The 20000-nt window shown below is 46.4% G+C and overlaps 2 protein-coding genes across 2 annotated transcripts in view; one reads left to right on the forward strand and one right to left on the reverse strand.

Moving 5' to 3' along the window:
* Positions 1-13124, forward strand: part of cmip (c-Maf inducing protein) — a 41225-nt gene extending 28101 nt beyond the window's left edge. The window contains 10 exon segments of the mRNA XM_080505241.1: positions 1503-1529; positions 1686-1734; positions 1833-1940; positions 2042-2158; positions 3889-4029; positions 5346-5393; positions 5471-5617; positions 6706-6811; positions 7676-7746; positions 8187-13124. Coding sequence (XP_080361367.1) covers positions 1503-1529; positions 1686-1734; positions 1833-1940; positions 2042-2158; positions 3889-4029; positions 5346-5393; positions 5471-5617; positions 6706-6811; positions 7676-7746; positions 8187-8240 — 868 coding nt within the window. The 3' untranslated portion in view covers positions 8241-13124.
* A 1267-nt stretch (positions 13125-14391) lies between these two features.
* plcg2 (phospholipase C, gamma 2) overlaps positions 14392-20000 on the reverse strand; it is a 32981-nt gene continuing 27372 nt past the window's right edge. The window contains exons 27-31 of the mRNA XM_080504828.1: positions 19982-20000; positions 18986-19153; positions 16091-16179; positions 15883-16013; positions 14392-14815 (exon numbers count right to left, since the gene is read on the reverse strand). The exon at positions 19982-20000 is cut by the window's right edge and continues 90 nt beyond it. Of these exons, the coding sequence (XP_080360954.1) occupies positions 14773-14815; positions 15883-16013; positions 16091-16179; positions 18986-19153; positions 19982-20000 (450 nt within the window). The 3' untranslated portion in view covers positions 14392-14772. The remainder of the gene's footprint in view (positions 14816-15882; positions 16014-16090; positions 16180-18985; positions 19154-19981) is intronic.

Raw genomic sequence — 20000 nt, forward strand, 5'->3', positions numbered from 1 at the left:
TGACTAAGTAATAATAATGACAATAATAACTAGATGATCTGCATTTCCCAAGGCAAATGCATGATAGTGTGAATGTAAACTGTAATGCCTGCGGCAGGTAGACTGGAATGCTTTGAAAAAGTGGAAAAAAGTTGGGAAAAGTTGAAAAAGTTTCAATAAGTTGAAACAGTTGAAAAGTGTCAAAAAGTTGAAAAAGTTTCAAAAAGTTGAAAAAGTTTCAATAAGTTGAAACAGTTGAAAAGTGTCAAAGAGTTGAAAAAGTTTCAAAAAGTTGAAAAAGTTTCAATAAGTTGAAACAGTTGAAAAGTGTCAGAGTTGAAAAAGTTGAAAAAGTTTCAAAAAGTTGAAAAAGTTTCAATAAGTTGAAACAGTTGAAAAGTGTCAAACAGTTGAAAAAGTTTCAAAAAGTTGAACTAGTTTCAAAACGTTGTAAAAGTTTCAAAAAGTTGAAAAAGTTTCAAAAAGTTGCACGAGTTTCAAAACGTTGTAAAAGTTTCGAAAAGTTGAAAAGTTTCAAAAAGTTGAAAAAGTTTCAATAAGTTGAAACAGTTAAAAAGTGTCAAAGAGTTGAAAAAGTTGAAAAAGTTTCAAAAAGTTGAAAAAGTTTCAATAAGTTGAAACAGTTGAAAAGTGTCAAACAGTTGAAAAAGTTTCAAAAAGTTGAACTAGTTTCAAAACGTTGTAAAAGTTTCGAAAAGTTGAAAAAGTTTCAAAAAGTTGCACGAGTTACTAAAAGTTGAAACAGTTGAACAGTTTAAAAGTCGAATGGTTGAAATCGGTGAAGATTTGAAGAAGTTATAGCTCGTTAAAAATTTCTCCATCCGTTAACATTGAAAAAAAGTGGCACAAAAGTTGAAATATTTTAAAAAGTTGACGAGATTTCAAAAAGCTGGAACATAGCCGGAAAGTGCCGAAAAAGCTGCACGATTTGATAGTTTCAGAATAAACAGAAACAGAATCTCAAGAGTGTGAATGTCTTGCATTATATATATATAAAAATAAACAAACCAAAAAAAATAGAATAACATTGAACTGACTCTTCAGTACAGATGGGTAACAATGAAGTACAACACCACAAGCTACATAAGTGTGGGAGAGGAAGAACAAAACAAACAGCAAACAAACGGACAAAAAACAACAAGAAAAAATTTAATAAAATAAAATTTGATAATAACAAAAAACAGGGGGGGGGGGGGGTGGAGTGTGGATCGGCAACAGACAAGCACATCCGAGTCACTTTTTGTCGCTAGTCGGTCTTTATGTGTCGTTATTTAATCATCTTGTGTCGCTTTTTAGTCCTTCATGTTTCTGTTGTGGAAGCAATGCTAATGCTAACTCGGTTCTGGAAGCTAATGTAGCGCTGGAGAAGGTCTGCACTCTACCGAGCGTAGCTCTAGGTTTGGGCTGTGAAGTCTGACCGGTCTCTCTCTCTCTCTCTCTCTCTCTCTCTCTCTCTCTCTCTCTCTCTCTCTCTCTCTCTCTCTCTCTCTCTCTCTCCACAGAGCCCTCGCTCACGCCAAGTTCACAAAGTGAGTTCCTCACACACCGCCGACCCCCCAGTACTCACGTTTCCAACGGGCTTTGAAAGCAGCACGCTAACCTTGTTTTGTGTGTGTGTGTGTGTGTGTGTGTGTGTGTGTGTGTGTGTGTGTGTGGGTGTGTGTGTGTGTGTGTGTGTCACGCAGGGAGCTGAAGTATGTCATCCAGAGGTTTGCAGAGGACCCCAGGCAGGAGGTGCGTGTGTGTGTGTGTGTGCGTGCGTGCGTGCGTGTGTGCGTGCGTGCGTGCGTGTGTGTGCGTGACCGTGACAGAGGTGTGTGTGTGTGTTGCAGGTACACTCCTGTCTCCTCAGTGTGCGCTCAGGTAAAGATGGCTGGTTCCAGCTCTACAGTCCGGGGGGCGTGGCCTGTGACGACGACGGCGAGCTGTTTGCCAGTATGGTCAGTACACACACACACACACACACACACACACACACACACACACACACACACACACACACACACACACACACACTGACCGGCCCCTCCCCCTCCTGCAGGTTCATATCCTGATGGGTTCCTGCTATAAGACCAAGAAGTTCCTTCTGTCTCTGGCGGAGAACAAGTTGGGTCCCTGTATGCTGCTGGCGCTGAGGGGGAACCAGACCATGGTGGAGGTGAGCCTCACTCTCTCCGTCTCACTCTCTCTTTCTCTCTCTCTCACCGTCTCACTCTTTCACTCTCACGTCTCACTCTTTCACATCTCACTCTCTCACTCTCTCACTCTTTCACTCTCACTGTCTCACTCTTTCTCTCTCGCCATCTCACTCTTTCTCACTCACCGTCTCACTCTTTCACTCTCTCCGTCTCACTCACCGTCTCACTCTTTCTCTCGCACTGTCTCACTCTTTCACTCGCACACTGTCTCACACTGTATCACTCTCACACGTCTCACACTTTCTCTCTCACACTGTCTCACTCTCACACATCTCACTCTTTCCCTCTCACTGTCTCACTCTTTCGCTCTCGTCATCTCACTCTTTCTCACTCACCGTCTCACTCTTTCACTCTCTCCGTCTCACTCTTTCTCACCCACCGTCTCACTCTTTCTCTCACACTGTCTCACTCTTTCACTCTCACACTGTCTCACTCTTTCTCTCTCACACTGTCTCACTCTCACATGTCTCACTCTTTCTCTCTCACACCGTCTCACTCTCACGCTTCTCACTCTTTCTCTCTCACACTGTCTGACTCTTTCACTCTCACACCGTCTCACTCTCACACATCTCAATCTTTCACTCTCACACGTCTCACTCTTTCACTCTCATACAGTCTCACTCTTTCACTCACACATCTCACTCTTTCACTCTCACGTCTCACTCTTTCACTCTCACACCGTCTCACTCTTTCTCTCTCACACTGTCTCACTCTCACACCTCTCACTCTTTCTCTCTCACACTGTCTGACTCTGTCACTCTCACACCGTCTCACTCTTTCTCTCTCACACTGTCTCACTCTCACACCTCTCACTCTTTCTCTCTCACACTGTCTGACTCTGTCACTCTCACACCGTCTCACTCTCACACATCTCAATCTTTCACTCTCACATGTCTCACTCTTTCACTCTCACACGTCTTACTCTTTCTCTCTCACACTGTCTCACTCTTTCACTCTCACACCGTCTCACTCTCACACATCTCACTCTTTCACTCTCACACATCTCACTCTTTCACTCTCACATGTCTCACTCTTTCACTCTCACATGTCTCACTCTTTCACTCTCACACGTCTTACTCTTTCTCTCTCACACTGTCTCACTCTTTCACTCTCACACCGTCTCACTCTCACACATCTCACTCTTTCACTCTCACACATCTCACTCTTTCACTCTCACATGTCTCACTCTTTCACTCTCACATGTCTCACTCTTTCACTCTCACACGTCTTACTCTTTCTCTCTCACACTGTCTCACTCTTTCACTCTCACACCGTCTCACTCTCACACATCTCACTCTTTCACTCTCACACATCTCACTCTTTCACTCTCACATGTCTCACTCTTTCACTCTCACATGTCTCACTCTTTCACTCTCATACAGTCTCACTCTTTCACTCACACATCTCACTCTTTCACTCTCACGTCTCACTCTTTCATAAATTGCATAAAAAAACCCAAAGTCAACAGGAACAACATGAAAAAGTGTACTTTTGTACAGTTACAGTGTTTATGCAGCTCAACATCGTGTTTTAGTTTTTAAAATCGAGATTCTGTCAGTTTTTGGTCAGAATTTGATCATTTTGTACTTATTACATTGTGTGTGTGTGTGTGTGTGTGTGTGTGTGTGTGTGTGTGTGTGTGTGTGTGTGTGTGTGTGTGTGTGTGTGTGTGTGTGTGTGTGTGTTGCAGATCCTGTGTCTGATGCTAGAGTACAACATTATCGAGAACAAGGACACGCAGCTGCAGATCATCTCCACCCTGGAAAGCACCCAGGTGGGGCTGCGGATGTACGAGCAGCTGTGTGACCGGCAGAGGGAGCTGAAGGAGCTGGTGAGACGTGCTAACGTGCTAACATGCTAACTCACAGCTGAAGGAGCTGGTGAGACGTGCTAACGTGCTAACATGCTAACTCACAGCTGAAGGAGCTGGTGAGACGTGCTAACGTGCTAACATGCCAACTCACAGCTGAAGGAGCTGGTGAGACGTGCTAACGTGCTAACATGCTAACTCACAGCTGAAGGAGCTGGTGAGACGTGCTAACGTCCTAACATGCTAACTCACAGCTGGAGGAGCTGGTGAGACGTGCTAACGTGCTAACATGCTAACTCACAGCTGAAGGAGCTGGTGAGACGTGCTAACGTGCTAACATGCTAACTCACAGCTGAAGGAGCTGGTGAGACGTGCTAACGTGCTAACATGCCAACTCACAGCTGAAGGAGCTGGTGAGACGTGCTAACGTGCTAACATGCTAACTCACAGCTGAAGGAGCTGGTGAGACGTGCTAACGTCCTAACATGCTAACTCACAGCTGGAGGAGCTGGTGAGACGTGCTAACGTCCTAACATGCTAACTCACAGCTGAAGGAGCTGGTGAGACGTGCTAACGTGCTAACATGCTAACTCACAGCTGAAGGAGCTGGTGAGACGTGCTAACGTGCTAACACACTAACTCACAGCTGGAGGACCTGGTGAGACGTGCTAATGTGCTAATGTGCTAGCCAGCAGCTGAAGGAGCTGGTGAGACATGCTAACGTGCTAATGTGCTAGCCAGCAGCTGAAGGAGCTGGTGAGACCACAGATATAAACACGTGATGCCTCACGGCCAATCAACGCCTGTTGACGCTACGGACCTCCAGCGCCGCCATCTTGGAGAGGTCCCCCGCTGGAGCTAAACATAAAGATCCAGGCTGGAAAATCCACAAAAACATTGGTAGCTCACATGCTAGTCCACGTAGCAACACAAAAAATACCTCATTTTAAAGCTGAGGTAAAGCTCTATTCTGCAGAAGACCCCCCCCCCCCCCCCCCAATAATTCCTCCCTGAGGTTTCCATGGGATGGAGCTTTTCCTCAGCTTTAAAACGTGGTACTTCATGTCTCTCCAAGGTGGCGGCGCTGTCGGCACGTCACTGGCGGTGTTGTGAGGCATCTAGTGTTGTATATCTATGGGTGAGACATTCTGACGTGCTAACATGCGAACAAGCAGCTGAAGGAGCTGGTGAGACGTGCTAACATGCTAACGAAAAAGCTTGAGACAAAGCTAGTGTGCTAAAGCGCGAAGGAATTGTTGTTGGAACTCAAAATATGTCGTCGCCACGTTACTTTGACTTCACATCAAGAGACGGGATCATTTCTGTGTCTCCCGCAGCAAAGAAAAGGAGGTCCGACCCGGCTCACCCTGCCCTCCAAATCCACGGTGAGCACACACACACACACACACACACACACACACACACACTCTCGGCCTCTGTAGTAACACCCTGTCCTCCGCAGGACGCCGACCTGGCTCGCCTGCTGAGTTCAGGGTCCTTCGGGAACTTGGAGAACCTGAGCCTGGCCTTCACCAACGTCACCAGTGCCTGTGCCGAGCAGCTCATCAAGCTGCCGTCACTCAAACAGCTCAACCTCTGGTCCACTCAGGTAAAACCTGGGAAACACCTTGAAACTTACCCACGGCTCGTCAGGTGAATGCTATTGGTCCGTCTGCATTCGGGACGGGCGGGGCTTAGCCAAAGGTCTGAAGCTTAAAGTCCCAGTGAAATGTAGCACGCTACTTTGCAAAACACGATAGTTGGGGTTCTACTTGTAAGGTTCCTCCAACTCTGCCCCACCACTGTTGTCGCATAACAAAGTTATTTGAATTTTGAATCTCCAGCCGAGGAAGTCGGGGGAATCCTTCTTCTTCGTGGGCGGAGCCTATGTGTGACGTCACGAGTTGTGCAGATCTCGATCTGTTGTGTTTATATCGGCTTGTTTCCTCTTAAATATCCACGTTTTTACAGTGTTTTGAAGTTCTAGTCGGCGTTTTATGAGCCTTGATGAAAGATTGAGCCTGGAAGAGACCAGAGAGGAGGAAAGGATCTCGGGCGGCAGGAGCTAGCGGCTAGCGGGAGCCGCTAGCTCGGACGGCTAGTAGACGATCAAGTAACACCTGGACTCATCTCTGGTGATTCCTCAGTCTTCTAGCTCTTGGACGTGTTGGATCCACGAAGTCGTTCTGCCAAAAGTCCGGAGCCTCAAAGCCTCAAAGGTGAAAAGTGGCGGCTGCTGAGGCGAGGAGACGAGGACGAATGGAGGACGAAGCGTCTTCTGCTTCCTCAAACATGTTCCAGACGGGGTCACCGATGGCAGAACCACCTTCTGTGTCTTCTTCATCAATCACTGGGTTTGAAATGACCACGATGATGAAATCTGGTTCAATTCAGCCTCTTGGTGGTCAAAACTCTGATCCTCCATAATGTAAACACAACTTGGGCGTGTGCACAACTCGTGATGTCACTCTGTTATTGTCAGAAGCTCCGCCCAGCAGAGGAAATAGCGCCGTTTAGCGGCTATTTTGCCGTGTTATAACATTTTACCCTTCAGCCAGTTAGCATCAAAAGGATCCTAGAAGCGACACCAGAGTGTTTTGGAGGTGGACGTTTCATTTCACTGGGACTTTAACAACACTTCAAACCTCCGCCGCTTGTTTTTCCTAACGTCTTCCTTCCTCCTCTGTCTCGCTGCAGTTTGGCGACGCCGGCCTGAGGTTGTTATCGGAACATTTAGCCTGCCTGCAGGTCCTCAACCTGTGCGAGACGCCCGTCACCGACGCCGGCCTGCTGGCGCTCAGCTGTAAGGAATCCCTCCCTCGTCGCCACACACCTTCACCACAACCACAGTCTGAGTCTGTCTCTCTTCTTTTTTTTGCCCCTGAAATCTTGAACTTTAGATTTAGTAAAGATGCAGAATCCCACCGGCTAAAATAGGAATTCCTTCATAGATTTTTCAAAAAACCAACACGTGGAATGTTTTTCGAAGCAACGCGGAGATTTTACGATGAGCAACAATTCCTGAAAACGTCAGACGTGTGGCACAAACCCTCTTGAAGGTAGAAGTAGATAAAGTACTTGGGCGACTCTCACTCTATGCAGACGACCTCGCCTTATTTAAACCTCCGTATCTCTGAAACCCAAGCAGATCTTCACAAAACCTTTCACACAAACTATTGTATGCATTAATGTGGTTTCAGTATAATATGATCCAACCGGAACGAAGCTTCTGCTGTTTCAACATAATAATGTTGACTCCTTCATAAGTACATTGGAAAAATGTACAAATTTCCTCGATTGTGCTTTTTCTCATTTGAGAACCGTCTTTTCCTCAGACATCTTCAACCCAATCCTCAATCGTACAACAATCTCATTAATTCCTTCTATGGACTCGTTATCTATTCACATATAAAAGAATAGTGTAAGATAATAACAATAATGTTATTTTAGCAAGCCGACACTTGGCCATTATGAACCTTTGAATACGTGTTGAAGTGGTAAAGTTTCACTCTATGCCGACGACTTGACCGTTAAAAAGTGACACTAAAGGAGACGTGATACTGAAACGTTCCTGGGTGCAGAAGGAGGTTCTCGGTAGAACGTGAGGTGGACGTGTCGCGGTTCCGAGCCGGTCGGTTGTTGACCTGTCAGTGTTTGTGTGTTTCAGCCATGAAGAGTCTCTGCAGCCTGAACATGAACAGCACCAAGCTGACCGCCGACACGTACGAGGACCTCAAGGTAGGAAGATGCTCTATAATCTGCTGTTAGAGGAGGAAGATGCTCTATAGTTTGAGGTTAGAGGAAGAAGATGCTCTATAATCTGAGGTTAGAGGAGGAAGATGCTCTATAATCTGCTGTTAGAGGAGGAAGATGCTCTATAATCTGGTGTTAGAGGAGGAAGATGCTCTATAATCTGGTGTTAGAGGAGGAAGATGCTCTATAATCTGGTGTTAGAGGAGGAAGATGCTCTATAATCTGAGGTTAGAGGAGGAAGATGCTCTATAATCTGGCGTTAGAGGAGGAAGATGCTCTATAATCTGGTGTTAGAGGAGGAAGATGCTCTATAATCTGAGGTTAGAGGAGGAATATGCTCTATAATCTGGTGTTAGAAGAGGAAGATGCTCTATAATCTCCAGGGATTATCTCCTGAACTTGTTTCTCTGTCTTTTCCTCTCCAGGCCAAACTGCCCAACCTGAAAGACGTAGATGTTCGGTACACTGAAGCCTGGTGATCCACCCGCTCTGCCCCGCCCCCTCCACACACACACACACACACACACACACACACACACACACACACACACACACACACACACACACACACACACACAGAGTGATGTCATCCCCCCTCAACGCCGTCGTCAGACGCCGACGTGGCCCCGCCCACTGTCAGGATTGCGTCATCAGACCGCCGCTGGCCCGACTTCCTGTTTCCTGTGCTGCCCTCTGCTGGACGCCGCGGCACATTCCTGCTCCCCGTTACCGTGACGACCGCCACGACGACGACGACGAAGAGGATGATCACAATGTAGCGGACGCTTCTAGCGGTTTCTCTCCGAGCCGCCATCCGAACCCGAACTTCTGACACGACGGGGGGGGGGGAGTCGAGCAAATATTTGGGGGCGTGGCCTCAAAAAGGAGGCGGGACTCCTCAAAGTCCCTCCCCCTGGATGACATCACGGAGGTGCCGGAGAGGCTTCCTGAAGGAGTTAAGGAAAGGAGATAGGAGGGACTTTTGGGACGTGGCTCACGCACACACACACACACACACACACACACACACACACACACACACACACACACACAGGAAACGGTTTTTATCGACTTGAATTCACATATTTTTCCAGACATCTGTGTTTTCATATCTCGTGTTTCTACATGTATGGAGACGAAGCCCCGCCCCCTCCTGCTGTGACGTTTTCAGGGGGGGGGGGGACATTTAAAGCGACGGCGCCTTTGTGAGTGTGTGTGTGTGTGTGTGTGTGTGTGTTCTGTGTACATACGGAGGACCTGGACCTCCACCAGGGCGGCGGTGTAGCTGGCGGTCTGGGACCGCCTCATATTTATAGTCCTGGTGGCGACGGAAGAAGAAGCCGCTCCTCCTTTTTTTTTGTTTGTGTTTTGTTGTTTTTTGTTGTTTGTTTTTTTGTTGTTTTTTTTTGCAAGACGTTAGAAGCCAACAAAGCTCGAATGACAGGAGAAACCAAACGGACCTAAAAGAAAACAGCCCAGAGTTGTATATTTTCATATCTTCTGCTCCTTTTTTGTGGCGGTTTTCAAGAGAAAGAGCAGAAAAAATGGCCGCCTGCCAAACGTCTCCACTTCCTGTCTTCTCCCGCCGCACGTTTTTAAAGAGAAGAAGAAGAAGAAGAAGAAGAAGAAGAGACTCCAGCCGTCCTGCTGTGTCGACGTTCTGCCATAACGAGGACGAGGAGAGACTCGCCTGTAAACATTCCCTCGGCCCACAAACAAACAAACAAACAAACAGAAAACTGCCCCGACACACTGCAAGTCTGTCGTCCCCCTTATTCCTGTCTAGTCCTCTAGTCCCCCTCTAGTCCTCTAGTCCTCCTCTAGTCCTCTAGTCCCTCATCTAGTCCTCTAGTCCTCCTCTAGTCCTCTAGTCCTCCTCTAGTCCTCTAGTCCCTCATCTAGTCCTCTAGTCCTCCTCTAGTCCTCTAGTCCCTCATCTAGTCCTCTAGTCCTCCTCTAGTCCTCTAGTCCCTCATCTAGTCCTCTAGTGCCTCCTCTAGTCCTCTAGTCCTCATCTAGTCCTCTAGTGCCTCCTCTAGTCCTCTAGTCCCTCATCTAGTCCTCTAGTCCTCTTCTAGTCCTCTAGTCCGCTTGTCCTCCTTATTCCTGTCTAGTCCTCTAGTCCTCCTCTAGTCCCCCCTCTAGTCCTCTAGTGCCTCCTCTAGTCCTCTTCTAGTCCTCTAGTGCTCCTCTAGTCCTCTAGTCCCCCCCTCTAGTCCTCTAGTGCCTCCTCTAGTCCTCCTCTAGTCCTCTAGTCCCTCATCTAGTCCTCTAGTCCTCCTCTAGTCCACCTCTAGTCCTCTAGTCCCTCATCCAGTCCTCTAGTCCTCATCCAGTCCTCCTCTAGTCTCCCTCTAGTCCTCTAGTCCCTCCTCTGGCCCTCCTCTAGTCCTCGAGTCCCTCCTCTAGTCCCTCATCTAGTCCTCTAGTCCACCTCTAGTCCTCTAGTCCTACTCTAGTCCTCCTCTAGTCCACCTCTAGTCCCTCCTCTAGTCCTCTAGTCCACCTCTAGTCCCTCCTCTAGTCCCTCCTCTAGTCCTCTAGTCCTCCTCTACTCCTCTAGTCCCTCATCTAGTCTTCCTCTAGTCCTCAAGTCCCCCCTCTAGTCATCCTCTAGTGCTCTAGTCCTCTAATCCTCCTCTAGTCCTCCTCTAGTCCTCTATTCCCTCCTCTAGTCCCTCTAGTCCACCTCTAGTCCTCCTTTAATCCTCTAGTCCCTCCTCTAGTCCTCTAGTCCACCTCTAGTCCTCCTCTAGTCCTCTAGTCCCTCCTCTAGTCCACCTCTAGTCCTCCTCTTGTCCACCTGTAGTCCTCCTCTAGTCCTCATCTAGTCCACCTCTAGTCCTCCTCTAGTCCCTCCTCTAGTCCTCCTCTAGTCCTCGAGTCCCTCCTCTAGTCCTCCTCTAGTCCTCTAGTCCTTGAGTTCCTCCTCTAGTCCTCCTCTAGTCCACAAGCCCCTTCTCTAGTCCACCTCTAGTCCCCCTCTAGTCCCTCTTCTAGTCCTCCTCTTGTCCTCCTCTAGTCCTCCTCTGGTCCTCCAGTCCTCCTCTGGTCCTCCAGTCCTCCTCTAGTCCTCCTCTAGTCCACAAGCCCCTTCTCTAGTCCACCTCTAGTCCTCCTCTAGTCCCTCTTCTAGTCCTCCTCTGGTCCTCCTCTAGTCCTCCTCTGGTCCTCCAGTCCTCCTCTAGTCCTCCTCTAGTCCTCAAGTCCCTCCTCAAGTCCTCCTCTAGTCCCTCTTCTAGTCCTCCTCTAGTCCTTCTCTGGTCCTTCAATCCTCTAGTCCTCCTCCAGTCCTCCAGTCCTCTAGTCCTCCTCTAGTCCTCTAGGTCTCCAGGTGGATTCGTGATCTGGTTTGTATTTATTCGAGCTCCGTCCAATCAGAGGCCTCCTATTTATCGGTTGCCATGACAGCAGCAGTGTGTCGTTCGACCTTTCGTACCCTGGAAGTTGTACATAAAGGTGTAAATAGTCGTCTTCTACTTTCATCTTTTTCAATCCTTTTATCCTTTTATCTCTCTCGGCCTCCTTTTCCGGCCACCGCTGCCTTCATCTTCATGTCTCTCTCGCTCTCTCTCTCTCTCTCTCTCCACACAAAGTGCACAGTCTCCCGTGTTCGTCGCTCACGTTTCCTCCGGTGCACGTTCGTGTCGCTGCGCTTTTATTTTGTTACTTTTGTTTTATACGTGAACATTTAAAAAAAAAGAAAGAAAAAAAGAAAAAGAAAAAAAAAGAAAAGGGTTTGATATCCAATGAGAGGGTTTGATCACTAAAGGGGGCGGAGCTTGTCGACCCCGCCTCCTCGACTGAACCGGACAAGTTGTGGCTCCGCCCACCGGCAGACTGAAAACTTTGTGAAGGTGTGAATCGTTTCACGCTGATTCTGCGTTTTTTTTTTTGTTGTTTTTTTTACGGAGTCCTTTCAACCCGTTTAACAGACGAGGCCTCGTTTCCACGACGACATTTTCGGTAAAAAAAAAAAAACGCAACTTTTTTTGTGTTTTCATTTCAGAAGAGTTTCACATTTCCACGGCGACGTTTTGAAAAATGACGCCCGTCTCCATGGAGACGTGCAGAAACACCAGAATCTCCTGATCGTGTGCAGGACGACTGCTGTGACCGGGTCATTTTCCACGTTTCCATGGAGACGGAGCGTGTTTTTGTTTTTGTTTTTTAAAGTTGCGTCGTCGGCGTATGAAAGCTCCGTCGTCGTGGAAACGGGGCCGAGAGTGAAGCTGCAGCCAGGAACTCGTTTGTATGTTTTTTTTTTTCATTTTTTTTTTTTTTATTGCAATTTCCTAAAAAAACCCAAAAACTTAAGAAGGGAAAAAAAAAGTTATTTTTCTGTGTCCTGCAGGTGTTTTTTCTCAATAGAGCCACTTTTTTTCCTGTTTTATTCAAAATAAAAGGAAAAAAAACTTGAATCAAAGCTGCAATAATTTGTGCAAATTCAATAAAACTGCAGAATATTTGTGGTTTCACATGTTTTTGCCTCAAATTTTAATTAAAACAGAAGAAAAAAACATTAAATAAAAAAAAAAAAACACCATTAAAATCGAGATTAAAGCTACAATACGGACGATTCGTGTAACGCTGGTATTGTCCTGTTGGGGGCAGTGTTGAGTCACTTTTAAAAAAGGTGTTTTAATTTGGTTGTAGAAGATTTTGGAGACATTTATAGTGTCATTTCAACAAACATAACATTTTTAGGATCTAAAAATCGTTTCCCAAACTGGCGTCAAACCTTTTTTTCACCACAAACATAAAGGAAACCGAAACTTTATGTCAAATTTTTCATGTAAATCTTTTGATAATGTAGAGAAACGTATTGTATTCAGATTACAATACCTTGAAGTGGAAGAAAAATCCCATTTATCTGATTTTTACGTTTAAAAATGACTCAAATAGACGAAACAACCCAAACCTTTAACTGAGTGAATCGTTTTTGTTTATTTACTTTTATACTGATTTAGAAAGAAAAAAAACCTTCAAACTTCTGGTTGCAGCTTCATTTTAAAATGTTGTGGTGTGTCTCATCGCCCCCCCCCCCCAACCCCCCCCTGCACTTTCCTTTCTTCTTCTTTTAAGTTTTTAAAACCCAGTCTCTCGTGGCCGAGGCTCCGCCCACAAACCGTCTCGTCCAATCAAAAACCTCCTTCTATATTTCAGTTTGTCAGTCGCTTCTTCTGCTGAGTTCATCATTATTATTATTATTATTATTATTATTATTGCTGCTGCTGCTCTGTGGCTGTTGTAATAAAAATACAAAAAAAAAAGATCTTCAACAGGAAAAATAAGGACGACGACGATGATGATGATGATGATGATGATGATGATGTGAAATAATTTCAATCGAAAATAAATTGTCTGTGAAAAATGTTTCAGCTCTGCTTGAAATGTGTTTTTCTTTTGTTTCCTTCACTGTTGCCCGAAACCGACATGAAGATATTGTCTGAATAATGTGGAAATAAACACGAGGGAGACTTAAAAGAGCTTCTAGGATCACAAATACATTCAAACTGACCACGTGTGGATTAAAATTGGCCGTAAAGAGACAAAAAAAAAGACCACGGAGACATAAAAGCACCATAAAACTGACCACAAACTGCAGACGTGACAAAGAACATACATTTGTGACCGATAAGACAATTTTAAACTAAAAACTGCAACAAAAAATTTAAAAAAACTAAATACCCACAAGGACTAAAAAGGTCATTTTATTTCACATATTTATAGTTTGTGGTCAGTTTTATGGTGCTTTTATGTCTCCGTGGTCTTTTTTTTGTCTCTTTACGGCCAATTTTAATCCACACGTGGTCAGTTTGAATGTATTTGTGATCCTAAAAGCTCTTTTAAGTCTCCCTCGTGTTTATTTCCACATTATTCAGACAATATCTTCATGTCAGTTTCGGATATGTGAAATAAAATGACCTAAAAACTGCTGGTTTGAAGCAAAACAGGTGAAACGTGTCATAAAGAGAAGATAAAAGGCCAAAAGTGGCCATGTTGGGGTAAAAAGATCCTTTGAAAAGGTGGAAAGAGACTGAAAAAGTTTAATTTCTCAACGGAATGAAGAAACTAAGACGAGCTGAAACACTGTGAAGTGACTGTTCTGCCCTCTAGTGGCTCGTTTTGGTCACTACTGTTTTATGAAGTGACTTTTCTGGAAGCGAAATCGTGTAAAAACGCTCTTTTGTAATAAAGTTGGGATTATCAATCCTCATCTCTAAAAAAAATAAAAAATAAAAAATGTGTATAGTGTCGTGACTCACACGATCTGCGGACGAGTCTCACCAAATTCTCACCAAATGTTTGTTAAGATGGAAGAAGTGGGGAAAACGCAAAAAAAGGAGACGCCTGAACCAGGACAACGGGGGCAAAGTTAGTAAACACGTGATCAAAAACTGTGTGAGAAAGGGGAAAAAAAAAAAAAAAAGTGTTGTCAGAAGTGGGATTCGAACCCACGCCTCCAGGGGAGACTGCGACCTGAACGCAGCGCCTTAGACCGCTCGGCCATCCTGACTGTGAGCGCTCCCCCTCCCACCAGCGCTTATATCCTGTCCTATGACTCATATGACGCGCCTTGGATGACGTCGACAAAAGAAACGAGAACAAGAAGAGCGAAACACGGTGAAGAGTGGAAGCTTTTTTATTTATTTCAATTGACTCACAGGGACGCCGCACGGGGGCGCTAACAAGCTAACAAGCTAACAAGCTACAAACACACACGGACTACTTTTTACTTTTACTAATTCATTAAAAAAAACAAAAAACAATTTAAGTCCATAATATTCTGTAAATTCTGTATCAGTCAATTTCTATTCTGTTCTTCTTTGTGCTTTTTTTCTAATGATGTGAACGTTCAATAGGATCTGAGAAAAAGAAAAGGACATAATTGAAATGAATAGAAAAAAACTGAAATGAAATATAAATATAGTAATATAATAAAAACCAAGTGGTTCGATGACAAAAAACAGAGGAGCTGAATAAATATCACGAAGCGGCTTCGAGGCGTCACGAGTAGAACTTGCTGTTGTTGATCTTCTTCTCTTTCGACCTGGAAAACAAGGACAAAACGACAAAACGACCTGAAGTCGTTTCAAGCAGACGTCCGGAAACACTGAGACCAACGGAAAACGACTTTTCAAGAACAAACAAGTTCAATGTCCACGACTGCCGGGTTGAAACCTGGAGTCGTTTATGATCCTGGAGTCGTTCCTCAACCTGGACTCGTTCCTGAACCTTGGAGTCGTTCCTGAACCTGGAGTCGTTCCTGAACCTTGGAGTCGTTTCTGATCCTGGAGTCGTTCCTCAACCTGGACTCGTTCCTGAACCTGGAGTCGTTCCTCAACCTGGACTCGTTCCTGAACCTGGAGTCGTTCCTGAACCTGGAGTCGTTCCTGAACCTTGGAGTCGTCTCTGAACCTGGAGTCGTTCCTCAACCTGGACTCGTTCCTGAACCTGGAGTCGTTCCTCAACCTGGACTCGTTCCTGAACCTGGAGTCGTTCCTGAACCTGGAGTCGTTCCTGAACCTTGGAGTCGTTCCTCAACCTGGACTCGTTCCTGAACCTGGAGTCGTTTCTGAACCTGGAGTCGTTTCTGAACCTGGAGTCGTTCCTGAACCTGGAGTCGTTCCTGAACCTGGAGTCGTTCCTCAACCTGGACTCGTTCCTGAACCTTGGAGTCGTTTCTGATCCTGGAGTCGTCTCTGAACCTGGAGTCGTTCCTCAACCTGGACTCGTTCCTGAACCTGGAGTCGTTCCTCAACCTGGACTCGTTCCTGAACCTGGAGTCGTTCCTGAACCTGGAGTCGTTCCTGAACCTTGGAGTCGTTCCTCAACCTGGACTCGTTCCTGAACCTGGAGTCGTTTCTGAACCTGGAGTCGTTCCTGAACCTGGAGTCGTTCCTGAACCTGGAGTCGTTCCTGAACCTTGGAGTTTTTCCTGAACCTTGGAGTCGTTCCTGAACCTTGGAGTTTTTCCTCAACCTTGGAGTCTTTCCTGAACCTGGAGTCGTCCCTGGACTGGTCCCTGGATCTGGACCTGGACTGGTCCCTGGACCAGGACCGTACCTGGACCAGGACCGTACCTGGACCAGGACCGTGCCAGGACCAGGACCGTACCTGCTGCTGGCCCCCCTGCTGAGGTCGGGTCTCTGGACGTTGACGTGCGAGTCGTACAGGAAAGCTTCGCCCGTCTCGCTCTGCTTCTTCCTCAGCTGGCTGGAACAGGAGTAGAGCTCCTCCTCCGCCTTCTGGAAGACGTGAGCCTCAGTCAGTCAGCTGACCTTTGACCTTTGACCTCTGAGGAAGGTGACAGAAGGTCGCTCACCCCGGCTGGCTTGACCTGGATGTAGATGAGCAGCGAGGCCAGTTCCAGGTTCTCACTGTGGCCGTTCTTCAGGGGCACCGAGCGATAACCTGGGGACAGAGGACAGAACCTGAGGACACAACCTGAGGACATAACCTGGGGACAGAGGACACAACCTGAGGACACAACCTGGGGACAGAGGACACAACCTGAGGACACAACCTGGGGACAGAGGACAGAACCTGAGGACACAACCTGGGGACAGAGGACACAACCTGAGGACACAACCTGGGGACAGAGGACACAACCTGAGGACAGAACCTGGGGACAGAGGACAGAACCTGAGGACATAACATGAGGAGATAACCTGAGGACATAACCTGAGGACAGAGGACATAACCCGAGGACAGAAAACATAACCTGAGGACAGAAAACATAACCTGAGGACAGAGGACATAACCTGAGGACAGAGGACAGAACTTGAGGACAGAAATCATAACCTGAGGACAGAGGACATAACCTGAGGACAGAAAACATATCCTGAGGACAGAGGACATAACCTGAGGACATAACCTAAGGAGACAACATAACCTGAGGGCAGAGGACATAACCTGAAGACATTAAACATAACATGAGGACAAAGTGACCCTGGATATTGAGGGACTGTCTTTGATCAATTCTATACCCTCGCTTTTCTACATTTTAAAATTCTCTTTCACTCTAGAAATGTCACAATCCGGAAGGCTTTGAAGTGCCTGCTGGATGAAAGAAGAAGAGAAAGACACAGAGGAGAGACAGAAGAGACACAGAGGAGAGACAGAGGAGAGACAGGAGAGGGACAGGAGAGACAGAGGAGAGACAGAAGAGAGACAGAAGAGAGACAGAGGAGAGACAGGAGAGAGACAGGAGAAAGACAAAGAGAACCAAGAGCAACAGACGCAGGTTTTCTTTGGTAAACAAAAACAAAACTAAAAAGCTTGTCTGTCAGAAGTGGGATTCGAACCCACGCCTCCAGGGGAGACTGCGACCTGAACGCAGCGCCTTAGACCGCTCGGCCATCCTGACTGTGAGCGCTAGGCCCCACGCCGCGAGTGGCCCCTCCCCTCCCCCTCCCCAGCCCCTCCCCCGCGGTTGGTTGGAATGCGGAACCTGAATGTAGGTCAGAGGTCGGCCGGGGTCGCGGAGGAAACCTCCGACGTTCTCATCAGAGGCGTGTTGAAATAAGGAAACCAGTCGAAGGCAGCGAACCGTCAAACGTCTCAACTCAACAGGAAGTGAAGGTTTTATTCATGTTTATATTTCCTCATACTGCAGTGCTCAACACCCAAAAGGTCTCTGTCAGAAGTGGGATTCGAACCCACGCCTCCAGGGGAGACTGCGACCTGAACGCAGCGCCTTAGACCGCTCGGCCATCCTGACTGATCTATCCTGACCTCACCCTATATAATACCTCCTTCTAATGGCTCTGCCACGGCACCTTACTATTTATTATCTTGCTTTGATCTCCTGTTACTTCTAAGTGCCCATGTTCCGTTCTGTGTTTTACTTTATGTCTTATACCAGATATTTTATGTTTTACTTTTATTTCTATTCTATTGTATTTTATAATATTCGTATGTACCAGATTGCTGCAACAAGACAATTTCCCTTCGGGGATGAATAAAGTAATTATCTTTCTATCTATCTATCTATCGTCCAGGAAAGATAAAGACACTAAAGATGGACAGGAAGTGACGGCAGCTGCGACTCTCCAGATATCCGACAATACGATAGTCTGAATCTTTTACAACCGACTCCTCTGCCGATCCAGAATTGTGACTGAAGACAACAGATTAGAGCTGCGACGAAGCGATTTCCTCGCAATCTGATCTTCTGTCCTCCGACGTCCCCAAATCGCACTGTACTCAAAAGGTGTCTGTCAGAAGTGGGATTCGAACCCACGCCTCCAGGGGAGACTGCGACCTGAACGCAGCGCCTTAGACCGCTCGGCCATCCTGACTGCGGGGCACCACCGCCTGAGGTCAGCACAACCAGTAAATCGATCGAAAATTGAAGTAAAATGTCCTTAAAGACCAGAAACATGTTAGAAACTATTGTCAAAATATGTGAAAAGACCAAAAACAGCTCAATACGACGGTGGGAAAAAAAGACATGAGATTCAGAAACTGGTCAAAATAAACAACTTGATCACTAAAAACCATAAACAGTTAAAAAATGACTTTAATAATTAACAAAAACGAGCAAAGTTCAGTGAAACTAGAAGAAACAAGCACAGATCCAGAAAGTGACGAAGGTCACTGCCTGAAAAATCTCCTCTTAACGTCCAAACAAAGATTTTAAACTGCAGAAATGTTCTTTGAATGGCTTCCTGACGCAACATATCAAGAAAAGCCATCAAAAGGAGGCGAAATATGAAGAATATCACAACAAAAAACACACAAAATGTCCTAAAAATGCACTAAAATAGCACAAAACAATGAAGAAAACAGTTTTGTAAAACTACAGAAATGTGACGAGACCAGAAAGAGTAAAAATCACCATGAAGTGACTGAATTCCTGACGTTGGTAAACGTCATGACAAATATAAAACACAAAATGTACATCCTGACTGGACCTGCTCCTTTAAATCCGGGGTCGCCGACGCGGCTCTGGACCGTCAGGGTTCAGAAACGACGGCTGAAAAAAAGCGGCGGTGTTCCTCAAAGCCTCTAAAATATGTTTATAACGTCCATCACTACTTGTCATCGTCTAATTCTGCCTCAAACTCTCGGCTTCTTCCACCAATGAAGAGAAGCTCTCACCTTAAATGCGTTCGATTTGGACTCCGGCCTGGTAAAGGGAGGTTGAGGCGTTCGTGACGTACAGTAAAACATCATCTGCGTATCGAGAGATCGGCGCCGCCGTCCTGGTTCCTACCTGAGCGCAGGCCTTTGACGGGAAATGTGGCCTGGGCCAGGAAGTTGGGGTCTGAGAACATGTCCTCCTCGTTGACCACGAAGCGCAGGAAGGTGAGCTCGGACTCGTACACGCTGAACTGCACCGGCTCGACGGGGAACCGCCACACCGGGTTCAGACCGTTGTCGCCTGCAACCGCAGGCAAAGAGTCTCTTCAGCTTTTCACAAACAAGTCTTGACTTACGGTAGACGGTAGTCCTGACTTACGGTAGTTGTAGTGTTGACTTACGGTAGACGATAGTCTTGACTTACGGTAGACGGTAGTCTTGACTTACGGTAGTTGTAGTGTTGACTTACGGTAGACGATAGTCTTGACTTACGGTAGTCGTAGTGTTGACTTACGGTAGACGATAGTCTTGACTTACGGTAGACGGTTGTCTTGACCTACGGTTGTCTTGACTTACGGTAGACGGTTGTCTTGACTTACGGTCAACGGTAATCTTGACTTACGGTAGACGGTTGTCTTGACTTACAGTCAACGGTAGTCTTGACTTACGGTAGACGGTTGTCTTGACTTACGGTAGTCTTGACTTACAGTCAACGGTAGTCTTGACTTACGGTAGACGGTCGTCTTTACTTACGGTAGACGAAGTGTTGACTTACGGTAGTCTTGACTTACAGTCAACGGTAGTCTTGACTTACGGTAGACGGTTGTCTTGACCTACGGTTGTCTTGACTTACGGTAGACGGTAGTCTTGACTTACAGTCAACGGTAGTCTTGACTTACGGTAGACGGTTGTCTTGACTTACAGTCAACGGTAGTCTTGACTTATGGTAGACGGTTGTCTTGACTTACGGTAGTCTTGACTTACAGTCAACGGTAGTCTTGACTTACGGTAGACGGTCGTCTTTACTTACGGTAGACGAAGTGTTGACTTACGGTAGACGGTTGTCTTGACCTACGGTTGTCTTGACTTACGGCAGTCTTTACTTACGGTAGACGTAGTGTTGACTTACGGTAGACGGCGGTCTTGAA

Source organism: Blennius ocellaris, assembly GCF_963422515.1.
Source record: "Blennius ocellaris genome assembly, chromosome: 11".
NCBI lineage: Eukaryota > Metazoa > Chordata > Actinopteri > Blenniiformes > Blenniidae > Blennius > Blennius ocellaris.